This window comes from Camponotus floridanus, unplaced genomic scaffold (genome assembly GCF_003227725.1).
Source record: "Camponotus floridanus strain SB8 unplaced genomic scaffold, Cflo_v7.5 scaffold12, whole genome shotgun sequence".
Classification (NCBI taxonomy): Eukaryota; Metazoa; Arthropoda; class Insecta; order Hymenoptera; family Formicidae; genus Camponotus; species Camponotus floridanus.
The window spans coordinates 737180-754272 of NW_020229237.1; the positions used below are offsets into that span (position 1 = coordinate 737180).

General features: G+C 36.1%; 2 protein-coding genes and 1 long non-coding RNA gene across 11 annotated transcripts in view; 1 reads left to right on the forward strand and 2 right to left on the reverse strand.

Moving 5' to 3' along the window:
- LOC105258939 (neutral alpha-glucosidase AB) lies at nt 1-4041 on the reverse strand. Of its 2 annotated transcripts, none has more exons than XM_011270525.3 (7): nt 3891-4041; nt 3278-3373; nt 2796-3206; nt 2320-2649; nt 1990-2239; nt 342-1899; nt 1-260 (listed from the first exon to the last, which is right to left on the reverse strand). In XM_011270525.3, exons 1-7 carry the CDS (start codon nt 3905-3907, stop codon nt 148-150), a joined length of 2775 nt encoding a protein of 924 aa, XP_011268827.1. In that variant the 5' UTR covers nt 3908-4041; the 3' UTR covers nt 1-147. The 2 variants fall into 2 exon arrangements, with proteins under 2 accessions (XP_011268827.1, XP_011268828.1); XM_011270526.3 differs by lacking the exon at nt 3891-4041 and adding an exon at nt 3487-3631.
- Nucleotides 4012-17093, forward strand: part of LOC112639937 — a 27199-nt gene continuing 14117 nt past the window's right edge. Inside the window, exons 1-2 of one of the 2 annotated variants that reach the window (XR_003123761.1) lie at nt 4012-4090; nt 5242-5346. This is a non-coding gene — a long non-coding RNA (uncharacterized LOC112639937). Of the gene's footprint in view, nt 4091-4678; nt 5019-5241; nt 5347-17093 lie in introns of those variants that run through there. The other variant, XR_003123762.1, reaches the window with a different exon arrangement.
- Nucleotides 6935-17093, reverse strand: part of LOC105258940 (chondroitin sulfate proteoglycan 4) — a 50981-nt gene continuing 40822 nt past the window's right edge. For all 7 annotated transcript variants that reach the window (XM_025415406.1, XM_025415407.1, XM_025415405.1 and 4 more), the window contains exons 8-12: nt 15922-16119; nt 14798-14999; nt 11880-14597; nt 11112-11518; nt 6935-10885 (exon numbers count right to left, since the gene is read on the reverse strand). In XM_025415406.1, coding sequence (XP_025271191.1) covers nt 8927-10885; nt 11112-11518; nt 11880-14597; nt 14798-14999; nt 15922-16119 — 5484 coding nt within the window. In that variant the 3' untranslated portion in view covers nt 6935-8926. The remainder of the gene's footprint in view (nt 10886-11111; nt 11519-11879; nt 14598-14797; nt 15000-15921; nt 16120-17093) is intronic.

Sequence of the window (17093 nt, forward strand, 5' to 3'; positions counted from 1 at the left end):
TCATGATGTAGTTGAGTTATATTTTTATTGTTCTAGGAAATATAATTATCCAAATCACAGATAACTGAAACATAATCCTCATATAGTAATAGAAAATTGGCATTATTGTATAGATTACTGAAAGTTGATTATGAATCCATCATAATCCTAATGTAATAATTCAATAGTCCATTCTTCCCCCATATTTACAGCTGGTTTACGTATTGTTAATACATTGTTATGTGGATTATATGTAGTTTCCAAAGTTATTTTTCCCATGCCTATAAAAAATATACATATATGTTATTGATATATAGATTTTGTTATACAATTGTATTATTATACTAAATCTGATTACTCACTGTGAGATTCCAATTGGGCAGACTTAATTCCTTGAGGTGGATTGGCTATGTCTATTCTTTCTAACCAGCTTTGTGTTTCATATGAAGCTAGTTTATCTATTAGAGTTGAAGTTATTTTATTGTTGTCCAATGTTATTCTTAAATATAAATACTTTCCATGACGATATTCAAAGCTAATTTCATCATCGATATAAAGATTACCGCTAGCTTTGCCATTACTATCAGTGATTATTATCAATGTGTAGGGATCATCTTTCATAGCAACTGTACTACGTCGTATCCTCATTTTTCGTGGAACGATAGAACCACTTTTTTGGAATACAGGGATCTTGTAGATCGTTACTGGTATTTTAACGTAGCCAGCCTTTTGATAGGGCTGCATTGTATCGATATCATACCAAGTTACTTTGTTTTCTCCTGGGAAGTAAACTGCTACTTCAGTAGCACCAGACTGGAACACTGGGCGTACAAGTAGAGAATCACCAAGTTGCAAATGATCATCAATAGTAAATGTCTCCGATTCCGATGGATAGTTCACCCATAGAGGACGTATAACGGGTAAGCCGTTTATTTCGTGCTCTCTAAAGAGCGTGTACCATAATGGTAGATAAGAGTATCGCAATCTTAGCGCTTCGCGAACTATTTGAGTAGTTTCTTCATTGAATGTCCATGGCTCGCGTCTTTTCGTCTCGATATGAGAATGCTGACGGAAGAAAGGTAGCCATACCGCAGCTTGATACCATCTAATGAACAATTCGGAATCTGGATTTTTAAAGAAGCCTCCCACGTCGGCACCACATAACGACATTCCTGATATAGCAACCGAAAGACACATTGGATAACTTATACGTAGATGACTCCACTCAGCCATATTATCGCCAGTCCACATTGTTGCATAGCGTTGCGAACCAGCAAAAAAGGCTCTCGTTAAAATAAAAGGTCTCAAGTAACCGCCTGATCGTCGGAATAAAGCTTCGTATGTCGCACGGATGTACATATGTCCATTAATATTATGAACATCTCTGTGTTCCCAACCTCCATGGTGGACAAGATCCTTTAGTGCAGTTATTTCGGGCCCATTAAACACACTTGGTTCATTCATGTCATTCCAAATATAAACGTCATTAGTGGTACCATGAAATTTATCTAAACTATACAAGCCAACATAGTACTCAATAACTTTTGGATCGAAAAAGTCCAAATATGATGAAGCTCCTGGCCAACACCAACCCTCGTAATCTTTTCCATCTTTGTTTTTAATATAATAACCCAAATTGGTTGCATCATTATGTAAAAAGTAATTACTGTCGCGTTTAATATGGGGATCGATGATAACCACTAATTTTCTGCCTTTAGCAGTAAGATTGTGTACCATTTCAACAGGATTTGGAAATTTACGTGAATCCCACGTAAAATATTTTTTGTTATCGGTATATTCAATATCAAGCCATATAACTTCTAATGGCAAATCATATGTATCGAAACTTTCAGCGATTGTTGCAACGTCATCCTGATCATTGTAATTCCAACGGCTTTGATGATATCCAAGAGCAAACATCTAAAATAAATATCAACAAAAATTTTAAGTTTAGAATATTTCACTTATAACAGAGCTTAAAGGAATTTTTACAATGTTTATTTCATTTACCTGTGGTAAGGGAGCTGTGCCAGTCAGAACAGTGTATTGTTTAAGAACATCAAGTGGTTTTGGACCTAACATAAAGAATACATCAATTACTCCAGATTCTGACATAAAATGAGCATCTACCTGGAATTTCTTAGTAGATCCAGATACAAAATTAACAATGCTTTCTACAACATTGTTGTCTGCACTCGACAAAATGTCAATCCAAGTTTCTGCAGTATTATGCCAAAAGACACCTGATGATCTTTCCTTTCTGAAATATATTAATGCAAATAAATTTCTTAGAAATTATGAATTTCTTAAAGGTTATGAATTTATTTAATAGATTCTTACCCATGAGCATAAAGAACTGGGATTGCACCATACAAAGCCATACGTTCGTTTGTTTCATATTCAAATACATCTAGATTGTAAAGTCTATATGGATCGCTAGATTTAGTTGATCGTAATGCTAACGAATCAGCATGTTCTGGTATACCATAAGCATGTTCTGATCCAGGAAAACTGAAATCCATAGCAACAGCTTCGGGACCAAATGGCTTTGTATCATGATGCTCCTTGAAGTTTTCTTCCCAAGCACCAGGATCATTATCAGCGCCATCACCAGGATATGTGGTATTATTTTTTTCCACAGTTTCAGCATTTTCACTTTGTTCTGGTTCTCTATAATAGAATAGCAATATATATATATATATAAAACTTATTATATTATAAGTTATATATATATATATATATATATATATATATATATATAACTTATTATTCTATATAAGCTTTTAGTGCAATAATTGTCCTCTAACACTAAATACCTTACTGGCTTTGTACGTAAATGTTCAAATCTCATAAGACCACGAGCATTTGCTGATATTGTTAAAACACCTTTAGAGTATAGATCTATTTTAAATGGATTAACATTTAAAATAGCTTTGTTTTCACCCTTTACTACAGTTATACTTTCAGTTGTTTTTTCCACAGAATCCAATTTTATTATTTGTGGCTGATCTTGAAGAGCATATTCATTTTCGTATCTAGGATGCAGTGGATTCTTTTCATTGATGTGCAATCTAAATGTACTCTCTTTCAATGAGGTAAATTGTACCACGTAGAAGACACCTGTATCTTTATTAAATAGGTCTATGGTAATCATAGATTCATTCTGTATAAGTGTATCTGGTAAAAGCTGATATGGTGTTTTTCCAGGCTCTACTTTCCTGCACCGTCTATAAGAAATAAAACAAAATTTATATCTGTCTTTTAAATGACAATATCTGCAAAAATGATTAATTCTTACTGGCAAAAACTGCTTTGATCGCATCTCTTAAAATTGTCTCTGATAACTGCGTCGACAAGGAATGGAGTACACAGTAATATTAAAAATGGGGCTAACCTGAAAAGTTTAAAGCACAAAATAAATTAAACACTTGTTAAAATATAATAGAATATACTTTACATAAATCTTAGATATTATAAAAATAAATTATGTTTATCGGCGAGCATTACATTGTATGTACTATTTTAAATTAAACTGGATTTTTTAGATGAAATACTGCCGGAAATGCGACCGCACAACAGATTATATAGCAGTAATGACGTAAAATTGTGAAATTCCATCCTATATAAGTGTCAATATCATATTCGTTCGGCGACAGATTAGATTAAGTCCGCGACCGACACGACGCGATAAATTCATTGAATAAAAGCATCTATTTCATAAATAAGATAGTGCGAGAAGAGACACGTAGACATATAGATATTAACCAACGATAGAAATCCATGAAATCAGACTTAAAAAACCAGACGAAATTGCTATGTCAATTGAAAACGACTCAAACAGATGATTTATATATACTTGAGATAAATTCTTCATCGCATAAAGATTAAAAAGCCGAAAATAATTAACTTACCGCCTATATGAAGCCATATTTGAGAAGAATTATTGTTATATCACTTTCATGCTAACTCTCGTGATATCGTGCATGATTGATTTTACAGATGGCGTGACGTGCTTCTTTGCAGAGAGAAGCCTGGCCTTTGTCGAATTCACGCAATTTCGCACACGCTAATTTTATAATTCTCATTTGCATAATTCTGTTTCTGTTTAAAGGTATCTATGATAAATCATTTTCTAATACATTTACGGGAATTTTTATCCAGAAAAGAATATTATGATATCGATTATTAAAAAGCGCAATCTTTTTCAATGATCTATAACCCTACCTTTTGATAAAAATCAATTTTATCGAGATATCTGAGATCTGATATCCGAGTTGCTTTCTGTTGTTTACGAATTTTTTAACATACATTTCTTGTTCTTATCGCATTTTTATATCGTGCCTTTATATCGAGAGATTAATCTCTAGCGTGTCGTTTGCGATTTTATATAGTATTTTAATATCGGAACGTTTTCTATATACATGACGCCATTATTATTTATAAATTATTTTCACGGAGAAGTATGTGCGGCTTCGATACTTCGATAGTTTCCATTTCGAGAATCGCAATATCGCTCTTTGCTACTAAATTCACGATCAATCGTGACGCGGCGGATGGCGAGGTCGTTTTCGGATCGCGTCGTATATTTCTCGCGAATATTATCGTTTAAAAGTAAGTGTGGAATTGCAAAGAATTATTGAAAGTGTCGCGAATAAAGTACTCTTTTTAATAAGTACAAAGTGTATAGTGAGATGTGCAATCGTTATCTACCGTTTTACCAAAAATAATAATGTGATATTTCGAATCGCAGTCGGTCATAAAACATGTCGATGGATCGCTCTGTATTCTTTCGCGGTTATTATTGTTTATAGGCAAATTTCGCGCACAAACAATTTTCAAAGTAAAGTACACATTCATCGTAATTGTGTAATCACTATTATATCAGTCAATTTGCATCGCAATTTTGAGATCGACAATTTGCGTCTGTGTGTTTGCGAAATCACATACGCGATCGTAATCTCCTTCGTGTGTGTTTCGTGCTGTTATTTTCTCGTTGAAGCGGGAAGTTTGAAAATTTATGATGGTACAATTATCTTCAGGTATATACATTTTGTCATTCTATTATTAATTAAATCATTATTATTTAAATCAATATATATTTTTGTATTTTTTTTACGAAGAAATTATTATATTTGATTTAATAAACATTAAAAAGAGTTTGCGCGTAAATACAATTACTGCTGTTTTTGTTTTCCAATATGTTTATTATAGCTATTGTGTCTATATATGCATAATGTAATACATATAATTTGTGTTTAACAGATTTCTGAAAGACATTATCCCACTGATATCCCGATATTGACATCGCAATGCTCACATCCCAATAATTTTACGTCAGGATTCCAAGATGGAAAGAGGCATTTTTCGGTAAGTTTATTTTTCAATAAATTTTAAATGAAAAAAATTATCACAACTGTCGAAAGTTGTTTTATTGTTTTATTTACTCTATTAATGCGATGGAGAAAATTATGAAGTATACATTTTAAAATTTTGTTTTTTTAATTTATTCTGGAGAAAATAACTTATTTCATCTACAAATCTTTCGCATTGCTTTCTACAATTATTTTTTTTAATTTGTCTAAAGAGAATAGATTACAAAATTATTTATTATTTATTAAATAGACACTAAATAATATAAATAAAAGCTTACTGTAAGAGATTACTGATATCATTAACAAAGATATATATATATATATATATATAATTTTTTATTATTTAATAAATATCTAAATTGTATATAATTAAATGAAAAAAAGATATTTCTAAAGGCATCTTTATTTATTATGTACTTACATATTTTAAATAGATTTTTATATTTTTAATTATATCTGCATATTAATAAAATAAAAAGGATATAAATATGAAATGCAAAAATGCATATAAAATGTATTTGTTTAAAATATATCAGTAATGTAATCAGTAATTAATAATAAAATATAAACAATAGAAAGTAAATACGAGTAGATTATAATTAATAGAGATATAAATTAGAGATATAAACAATAGAAAGTAAATAGATTAAAATTAATAGAGTTAGTGATTATGATATGATAAATAATAACTAGACCGTGTTTACTTAACATCGCACATTCAATTTATTAGAATTAGAAGAGTAATGCATTCAGTCGGCAGGGAAAATACAGTCCTATGATAATTACATATTATAGATTATAGAAGTTTGGCACTCAGATCAGTTCATTTTTGGTGGATGTAAAAAAGCCTAACGGTTCGTCTGTAGCATATTCATGAATCAACGAACGGGTGTCTCTTTCTGTCTCTCTCGGTAAAACGTCTTTAATTAGAATCTATTAATGTATATGTTATATAAATCCATGGAACGGTACATTCTACGTAGTAGTGTACGCATTATAATATATATCATATATATCATTATGATCGCTATAATCAACATTCACGTTAAACTGTTTTATTAGATACGCTTCTAAGATTTAGGGAATTGCCGTTAATCCACTTTCGGCCAGACATATGCTTGAGTTACCGCGAAAAAGTACTATAAATTTATTCTTATATATCGTTAATATATCGTAGTTTTACAATTAATGGGCCAATAAATCTCTTTTCTCTGAACGAAACGAGGCTTTAAATTATTAATAACAAAATAAAGTAAAAAGGCATGACGTAGATTTAGATTTAACAAGAGATCTTTCGATAAAGAGACCGCTGCCTTTTTTTGATTTTTATTGTTATTATTAATATATAGAAGATATTATACGACCGCATAATTTTATAATATAAGAGAACAATCCTATTAGTTTACATGAATTATAAATTTTACTGTTTATTCAATCTGATTCATTTATATAATTTGATTAACATTGATAATATTAATATTACATTATATTTTTATATTATATTATATTATATAATATTATATTATATATTATATTATATAATATTATATTATATAATATTATATTTTTGTTTATATCATTGACATATAATTTTTATCTTATAACAGAATCTAACGCGTTTCAATTAATCAAGTCAATTATCTCCTTAATTTTTCTCTGTACTTAGTTTTTTTGATAAATGAAGACTTTTTTTTATAGTGCGGTTCTATAATATTTACACTCGACATTGGCCGGAAGCGGATCTATTTAGGTTACCGTCAGTTTCCGCAAGAGCAACGTAACGTAAAATTCTTTTTAAAATCAACAAATTCGTCAACATACCCCTTCGTTAATAAATTTCTCTCAGATGAAACCGCTTACGCACAACCCCGTTCATCGCTTATGAATTACGAACTCGCCGCGCGTCAACGTTTCATAGTAGAAAAGATCTACTCTCGTACTCGTATAAAAAACGGCTTATAGATTTCGAGTATTACTAATAATTCGCGTTTAAGATACGTTAAATAATTATATTATTTAGTGTCGCCTAATAATCTATTGTTCACTATAAAGACAAAACAGAGAAGAATTGTAAAAATTTCGTACACGATTCTATGTAATTTAAAGATAATCGTCGCGATGAGAAAAATGTTGCAAAAAGTGATTCGCGGAAATAACGCTATCAATTAATAATTGCTTGATCTATTATCTAATTTATGACAATTATTCGATACAATTTTTTTATCTGCTGTACAACATATTCTTACTGAAATAAGTATGTATGTATATATATATATATATATACGTCCATACAAAGAAATAATTCAATGTATTTCACCACATAAAGCTAAAATGCGCAATATTACGTTGTCACAAAAAGATTGTTGCGGCGATTCGATTTTTTTTACATTTCGAACAAATATTAACTAGTATTTTATATTTACTTGCATAGTACGAGCAACATCGAAATAGTCGGAATAACGATGGAATAAAATGACCGTATGTGAGATCCATATTGGAGAGAAATAAAAAAGTTTAACTTGGACAATATATGGCGGTATAAAAGGATATGTCCACACAAACTCGAGTACAGTTAGTATAAATGCATTCATTTGCGTCAAGTGACAAGTAACAGGAACATACAAGCGCTCGATTACATTGTGCGCATTTGATCGTCTTATCATACAGTGTCACAAAAATTCTTGTATTATCCTGATTACTCGTTTCTATTTTCTTTGTATAACTTAAGACAGAGCGAAAGTTCCGCCTTTTTTTAAGCCTTAATACTTCGATTTTACCTGAAATTTACGACAGCAAAAATCGATAAATGCCATTCTTATAACAATCTTATTGATCTAAATTTACAAAAAGTGTAAAAATGGAAGGAGAGGAAAGAACATAAAAGTGGTCATATGTATTTTTCTAAAAGTCTGCACTCTAAAACGAGCCAGTAAATCGACGGATCTTATTCTTAGATCAAGATTGAATTGATTGCAAAAGTCTTTAATGAATAATCATTCTGCTTTTTTAATGATTAAATTTATTTCGATCCGCCGGAAGGAAGGGTCATAGAATAGATATACGAAAAATCGACGTTGTGATTAGTGGAAAAAATGTCAGCAGAGTCAGACATCTTTCAGGCACATTGAGCTCGTGATAGCGGCGATAGTCGTGACATTCAAGGAGATTTAGCTTCCTGTTTATATCGTTTTAGGCTAATAATACACGAGACACTGCGAACTATTCCGCATCGGGAATTACCGATAATTCTCGATCGTTTTCGATCCGTAAATTTCCTACACAATCAAGGAGTTTCTTCGCCTTTTTTCAATTATAATCGGATGCACCGAAACACATGCCAACATCACTAAATTCTCGCCACAGCATCGAACGTCATCTCACTATTACTCGACGTATATATGTCTGGCGCGATAATCTCAAATCCCGACGAGCGATTTCCATAAATTCTGTCGTAGATTTCACTTTCCTTAGGCACATTAAGTCCGTGATATCCACGATAGTCTCGATTCTCGCATAAAACACGCCAGGAGACGCTACGGTTTTTTTCGCGTAAACCGCAACGTGTTTCTTTCCTGCTAGACCCAGTATTGGTCCCTCCTCAGCAACGGGTTCTTCTTGGTCCTTTGAGTTGTGGCCGACTGGCAAGGTAGATCGGAAGTGTCGAAGCTACTCCATTCGTCGCCATCCGCCACCCCATAGGGATATCTGGCGGATACGTCGATTTCTGAGCCGCTTTCCAGAGGACTCAAGGGTATCACTTTACATTGTGGTAACGTTGAGGGCAACACTGGCAAAGGTGTGCTGGCTGTTACACTATTGTGATCGTTACCGAAAGGCTTCAAATGCGGAGTAGCAGGCATCAGATGATCCGGCGGTCTGGGAAGCGGCATCACGCCAACAGCGGGAGTGGTTTCCGGTTTCTCTTCTTCAGCGTGTTTGTATCTGTTATGCCGGCATCTGATCGTAATAATTACAACCACGCCGAGAAGAAACACGCCGAGCAACATGCCGAGAATCAGAAGATAATCATTGCTCATATTCGGTGCGATCGCCATCTCGCCCTCGCGACTGACCGGATCCATAGGACCGCCTAAGGTGATGTTATCGTCGTCGATGTCGAGCTTGATACGGAATTCGAAGTCACCCACGGCTGGCTGGAAGATGGAAGCCGCAAGAATGAAACTGAAACTATCCGAGACGCCGTCTATCGATGGTATTTTTCTGCATACCAGATATATCACTCCGGAGATAATCTCCTGGTGCGAGAAACGATTCACCTCTCGTTCGCGCGTACCTCTCTTCTCGCCGGACGACGAGGAGCTTCTGATAATTCTTTTGATCTTGGCAAACTTCGGTTTTCTTACGATAGTGTACAATGGATTGCTCGTCGTTAACTTCGCCAGGGGAGTTGCGTCTAGATGATACAAAGATATTCGAGTCTTTTCACTCGCTAATGCCGTCAACGGATTCATGATAATGAGAGGCGTAACTTTGATCTCGACACGTATATGTTTTTGTACGAAACCGCTTAGTCGCGCTGACAACTCCAAACTGTCATTTGGCACCGTCATATTCGTCTGCATAAACACTACGCTTTTTGATAGTAGATCGCTCTGCTTGAACATTGCCGCGGCACCATCTCGCACGTATAATACTCCGCACTTCGGATGTGTCGTAATCTCGTAGATCACTAGATCCTGACGTGCATTCGTATCGAGTTTTATGTCGTTTTCTGAAATGGGCGCCACGTTCGAACCTTGCTGCAAACGCACCGGACCGAGCACCGTCACATTCAGTCGTATAGGTAAAACGTGAACGTTGAAGACGGTATAAATCGGACTGTAACCACCGTCCCAGACTCTGAAGTAGAAAGAAGCGGCCTGCAACGTTCCATTATGCTCGTATACTACTCGATTGGAATCCACGTCGTACTGGGTGAACTTCTCCACTTGGCGTACTTCTGATATATTCTGGTCGAAAGGTAACAGCAGTAATCTGCCGAACGTCGGTCCTGTAATCACGTCATACGTAATATCCTGCGGTGGAGTATCGGGATCGATGGTTAAAAGATTTTCCCGAGTAATGGTCTGGTTTTGATTCTGCACGACCATAATGTGTGGAGTATTGGTGACGAGTCTGAAAGGCTGATCGTTAATTGGCTCGATAATAACGGGAACACTGATGTTGCAAAGTAACACGTGACCGGGTGTTAAATACAACGTGAAATAAATGCGATCTTCTAGAGTATCTGAATGATCGTGATAATAAGCGATTTTCCCGCCCTCGACCTGCGTTTGCATGAAAGTAGTCACATTCAAATCCGGCAAAAGCATCACATGTCCGTGACTAGGCTGGTGAACTAATTTTGATAATACTGCCGGCTTCTCGATCCCAGCGTTGATCTGTAGATATGATACGATGCCGCTAATGTTCATGACGACTTCGGCGGAACCACCCTCCACAACTCTGACGTTTTTCACAAAGATATATCGGTCCAGGCCACCGCTCGAAACTGATATATTTATTTGGAAAATCTGCGATATATAAAAACATTGTTGTAAAAGTAAATAATTACATAAAATCGAGATAAACATTGCAGTCTTTCATTAAAAGTTATTAAAAATATTAAATTTCTTAACTTATTGAAAGCATATAAATAATATTTTTCGCAATTTATAAAATCACAAGATACGCTAATTGAAAATAAGATACTTTATGGACCATAAAAATTAAATATTTAGTTATATATTTTTTCTATACCTGACTTGTTATAGTTCCAGCGGAGTGCGTTTCGATGTCAAATATGAAAGAGTCATTGGCCGCTAGGTCCATGAACTGCTTGGTATGCTCATAAATCACTTTACTATTGTTTATATCTTTCTGAGTAAATCGCTCGACCTCAAGCCATATCCCTTCACTTGTCTCCATTATAACTTTGCCTAAATGGGGTCCGTTTCGCACAATGTATCTAATCTCCCTCGCTTCGTCGGAACACGTCGTTAATAAGAGCTTGTCTGATATTAATTTCTTAGTAAGAGGAAAGACATTAAGGGGCATATTGTGTTCAATATTTAAACGAACTGGCTTTGTCGTAATTAAGATTGTGTAAAATTCCGTCGTGTGTACGCCATCGCTTAATACGAAGTTAAATTCTCCATCAGATCCGTCTGAAAAATACATTACACATTTTTACATACATTACACTTTTTCGTATTAAATCTTGTGTTAATCTTGTGTTGTAAAAGATTGCAATTTTATTAATTAGAATTTTGATATATTATCTTGACTTCCTGAAATAATTTCCATTATATAATAAAAATAAATTCCATAATTATCATAAATAATTAAAAAATCGTTATGCATTATTTCGTACATTTTAATATCAAATTAAGTAATTATTTTTATTATTCAAAATTAATTTCATAATTATCAGTTAATTATAGTACTAATTACAGTATTTTACATTATGTTTATATAATCATAAAAGTGTTCCAATTTACAATTAATTTCTGAATATTGTATACTCACTCGTATGTGTAAACATCACTTGCGATTCGTTAATTTGACTCTGTGTGAAAGTATAGATGTCCACCTCGGGTGCAGTGATCAACGAGATATATCCGTTCCTCACCCCAGTAACATTGAATATTATATCGTTCGGGGCGGTGTCATTGTCGATAGCCGCCAAGTTTGTCGACGTCAAGATAATAGATCCACCTTGCCAAACGTTAAGCTTAGTTTTGTTCACCAGTACAGGAACTTCGTCGTTAACAGGCTGAACAACGATCGATACGTCAAACGGCTCACTTATCTTATCACCAGCGGTGACAATCATTCTGAAGGAATCCTTCGAAAATTCGTCTCCGTTATGCTTGTATAATATAATTCCGGCATTCAAGTGCTTCTGCGAGAATTTTTTCACTTGAGTATTCTTCGTGGAGTCAAGAATCGTTCCGTGTCGCGGCTTCTCCGTTATCCTGTAATCCGTCATTTTGCCGGCGTAATACGGCGTCACGACCGAGAAGTCAGATTCGTTTAGCATCACGCTCTTGCCTTCTACGACGGTGAAACTCTTCGCCTCGACATAGAGTTTTTCCGGCACGATCACAAAATTCACACTTAAACCTCGTAACCATGTGATACCATTGGTAACATCTACCATGAAACGATCGCTCGTCTGATTAATCACCGATTGAACGTAGAAGACGCAACCCTCGTTTATCAGACTCTGCTCGAACTGTTTTACCGTGTTTCCGCTATATTCTTCCTTCATCTCCTCACTGTGTTCGTCATGAGCTTGCAAATCGAGATAGCCATTCTGCGGCCATTCTCGTACGAAATAAACGATTTCGGTCGGCGATATTTTAGGATGCATTATCTCGAGGCTCTTTCGACTTAGCAGGATACTCGTAGCCTCCTCGACGAATATCGTTTCGTTGTTTTGAATGATCAACGATTCCCAATAACTCTCCGGATAGACTTTGATCACGAACGTACCGTCAGCTTCCGCGTTTTTAGCAAACACCTTAAATCTGAAGCTGTCTTGTGTCAAGGAACTACCTAGATGTTTGTATGATACAATACCATGCTTTAAATCATCCTCTGTGAAACTATTCGACTCTCTATTATTCTTTAGCAATATACCATGCTTCGGTCTCTCCCATACATTGTATTTAATATCTTTTTCTGTGGTGTATACATTTGTTTCTATCTCAAGTTCTTTCGATCGGAGCACCACAGATTTATTAAATTGGACAATTAAATCGTTACTTTTGTGCAACTTGATATAAGGTGGACTAGCTTGAATTTCAAGAGCGCCGATCCTGTAAAAATGACCATCGGTGATATCGAATTCAATTTTTTCACGTTCATCCCCTTGGTGACGGAAAAGTATCATACCGTCGTCGATGTCCTGTTGCGAGAATTTGCGTATCTGTACCGAAGGATTAGTCACCCTATATATTCCGCTCTTCCGAGCATCTCTTCTAGTATAAATAAGTTCGCTCGTTTGAGTATCAATATCTTTGTCTATGTAAGCGAGATCCTTATTCGTTATCAATTTTTCTCCTTTTGATACAACATGAAAGATTCTATCAATTGTTCGCTCCGGCGGATTGTCATTTTTCATAATGATTTCAATTCGAAACTTTCCGACGTACATAAAGTCGACGGAATCCAGAGATATCGCCACAAATTCAAAGGAGTCCTCTTTCGTTTCGGAATCATCATGCACGTAATATACCGTTTGTGTCAATACATCTTCGAATGTAAAAGACGAGACGTTCTTTTGTCCTTGTGATCTTGAGCTATTCGCGATGGAGAGCCAACCATGATTCGGTTTTATTGTAAGATTGTACATCAAAGAGGCTACACCATACTCCTTGGGATTCACATGCGTGATCCTCAGAGGTACTTTCGAGCCTTCGTCAACTTTCAAATTCTCCACGCCCTCCAGCGGTTTGCTGTTCTTGCCGAGATAATATCGGAATTTCAAGTTGGCGTATATGTCGACGCATTGAGGTGCATTAACTTTGAACATTATTTCGTCGAAGATCTCGGAATAAGATCGTCTGAATAGACGATAGTTTAATCTACCAGCCTCGATGTCCTCTTGCGTAAAAGTACTAGCTGTCGCGAGTTTACGATCGGACAGAAATAGATCGCCGTATTTTGGTCCCGTTGTAAGAGTAAAGACTATCTTATTTGGCGATGTAACTAGTGGATTTGTCTGGTACTTCAAGTGGTTGCTCGTAATAATAACGTTCGACACATCGGTGAGATTAAGAGGCATCCTTCTGGTTTCCTTCAGCTCAAGATCGATGAAGGTAATACGGAAGTCGTACATTTGCTGCGTCTTCACTTCGCGCACGCTCGCTTGGAATTTAAATTCGTCCTGATTAGGACTACCGACATTATGAAGATAACGAATAGTGTTCATTTCCATATCCCGACTGGTAAAGTGCTCGACGTTCATCCAGCTATTGGAGATGTCCCTCAATTTTTGTAAAACACCGTAATGTGGTGGTGAAACGATATCGTAACGGATATCGATGGTATTGTCGTCCGAATTCGTGGCGAACGAGAGATTTGCCGGTGTCAGGTAAGAGAATGAACGATGCACCACAACGAGACCGGTATTGTGTGTCAATTTAATTTGCAACGGATAAGCCGATACGCGCAGATACGCGGGCTGACTACTCTCGACGCCGTCGCTCACTTGTAAGCCCAACATTGCATTCGGTTTGGCTGAAAGATTAAATATATTACATCGATAAAAAATCTCGACGAGATATAACGCTACATTATATTTATATATATATATTAGAAATAAAAAAAAAATAATCGCGTAAGAGACACAAGAAGACAAATAAAATGTCATTTAATCATCGTTAAAGGCTTATCAAATTAAAAAAATATAGCATGCTTTTGCAATTATAATCCATTACCGTTCCCACGATGCACATAGGCAATGAGGCCTTGCATTAATTCAGCCTGTGTGAACGTGTCGATAGGTCGAAACGGATAAGTAACTCTCTCGATGTGTCCAGCGTCGGTATCCGCTCGTAAAACTGTATAGATCAGCATTTCCGACGGAGTGTCGGCGTCTATAGCCCATATTAATTCCTTAGTCAGTGTTTTTCTTGTGCCCTGCGAATATCAGCGTTTTTCGCATATTTTATATTTGATGAAATCACGTTCGACGAATGCATATTGTATAGGCATACTGAATGAAAGGACGCGGTGAATCGATGAAAAACTGCGCCGTTGTTTTCGCACTGACATAAAACACATCAAGCGAAATAGCGAATATACATCTCAATTTATATAACAATCAGTTTTTTGTAATCGGAGAATTGAAAAAGATGAATCAATATGGATATTAAAGATTTTGTTTTTATTTTTATATTATTAAGAAATATCTAACATGTTTTTTTATCAATCCATATATATTGCTTATCTATTTTTACGAGTGAAATCTATGTATAATATACATGTGTGATATTCGGAGAGTTAATATAGTTAAAATTATATTTACTAGAATTTCAGTATTTCCTGAAATAATTGTAGTATTGTTAGCAGTATCGGGACCAGCTCGACGTAGATGAGATTAATTCACCGCAAATTACAATCGTAATTACAATTTCTGTCTTCATATCGCGATTATTCCTGTTCCGAGAATATGCATCCATATGATATATGAAAGAAGCATTCGTTATGCGCATACATGATATACGTGCACGCATACTCTCGAACTTATACGTGCGGTTAATTAAGAGCGATGACCGAGAACGCGAGCGAGTTAAATCGATTTCGCTGCGGCTAAATTGCCACGTTCTACGAAGATGCACGAGCCACAAGTAAGCTACTATTTCATTCGGCCCCCATTAATTGATTTAGTTGAGTAGCGTGAACTGACGGTTTTGTTTCGGTCAAATCGGACGCAACGTGCTCCGAATTAGTACGGCGAGAAAAAAATTCATTCGCGTGATAAGCGTCTCGAAACGTCTTGAAAAACTAAGCCAGAAAAAAGGAAATTAAAGGAAATATACAATTTATGTTCGTGCCTTACTTGGGCCAGACGCAGTACTTTTGCGGTCGGTATCTCGAGCAACGGCGGATCGTTGACGGGTGTGACATTGACGTGAAGAGGGAATCTGAGGTGTCCTTGGAGATATCCTGGGAGAGTATAGCCTGTCCCGGCCACCAATGTCAATTCCAGAATCATGCTGTCCTCTGTGGTTTCGCTACCGTCATGCATGTACTGTATCTGTCGGAACAAGTCAATTATAATAAGGATAATGTTATCAACATCCTACCTAATGTAACGCAGGCTTCTCTCATAACAATAGGAAAATTAATTTAGAGAAAACTTAAACTTTTCTTCAATATCTCTCTAAATCGTAAGATGCGATGCGTTAATGCGATTCTTACGTTTGCACTGTTCCGCAGTGTAAATTTACATATGAAAGAAATGGCGTAAGTGCCAGTAATGTCATGTATCGCAACATCAGTAAGAGACAACGTTACGAGGAGCGTGGACTTTAACTTGCGGTAGCCTCCGTTCTATGAGAATCTCGAGCGGCAAACACACTATGTCGTGCTACGGAATCAGAATTAATCATGGGCGAGTACATCGGAGCACCCGACTCGTGTTATCCTTTCTGGCGTTTGATCTAACACTCGAGATCGACCGCGGTTGAAATTAATTAGAGCGACCGGGGTTAAGTCGGTGGTCGTCGATTAGCATATCGAGTGGGCGTCGTCCCCGGCGTCGATCCGAGAGTCGAGACAGAGAGAAGATGCGAGCTTTTTCCCCCCTTTTTCTTTTAACGATTAGAAAGCAATTGGCAGTAACGGCAAGCGAGTGAGCGCGATGGTGGATAAAAAACGATACGTGATCTCTAACGAAAAACCATTAATGAGTGATGGCGGATGAGTTTATAAATAGAGCACTGTCGCCAGATAAATTGAGTGTGGAGTAGTGGAGGAGTAGGCGCGAGCGAACGGCAAGTCGGTCGACCCTCCATGTTCCCGCCATCAACGATTCTAAAGTTAGTCCTTGTGGCGTGTGCTATGTATAGCAGCGCGTGGTCCTATGACGAACTGGAAGAACATATGACTTTCCACGACGCCTTCTACGGTCTATAGGGATCGACCGACCTCTCGGAGCTGCATTTAGTCACCTGATATTAATTAATGTCAGGTGCACGCCGACCGAGTTTCGCCTCTTACACATGTCCC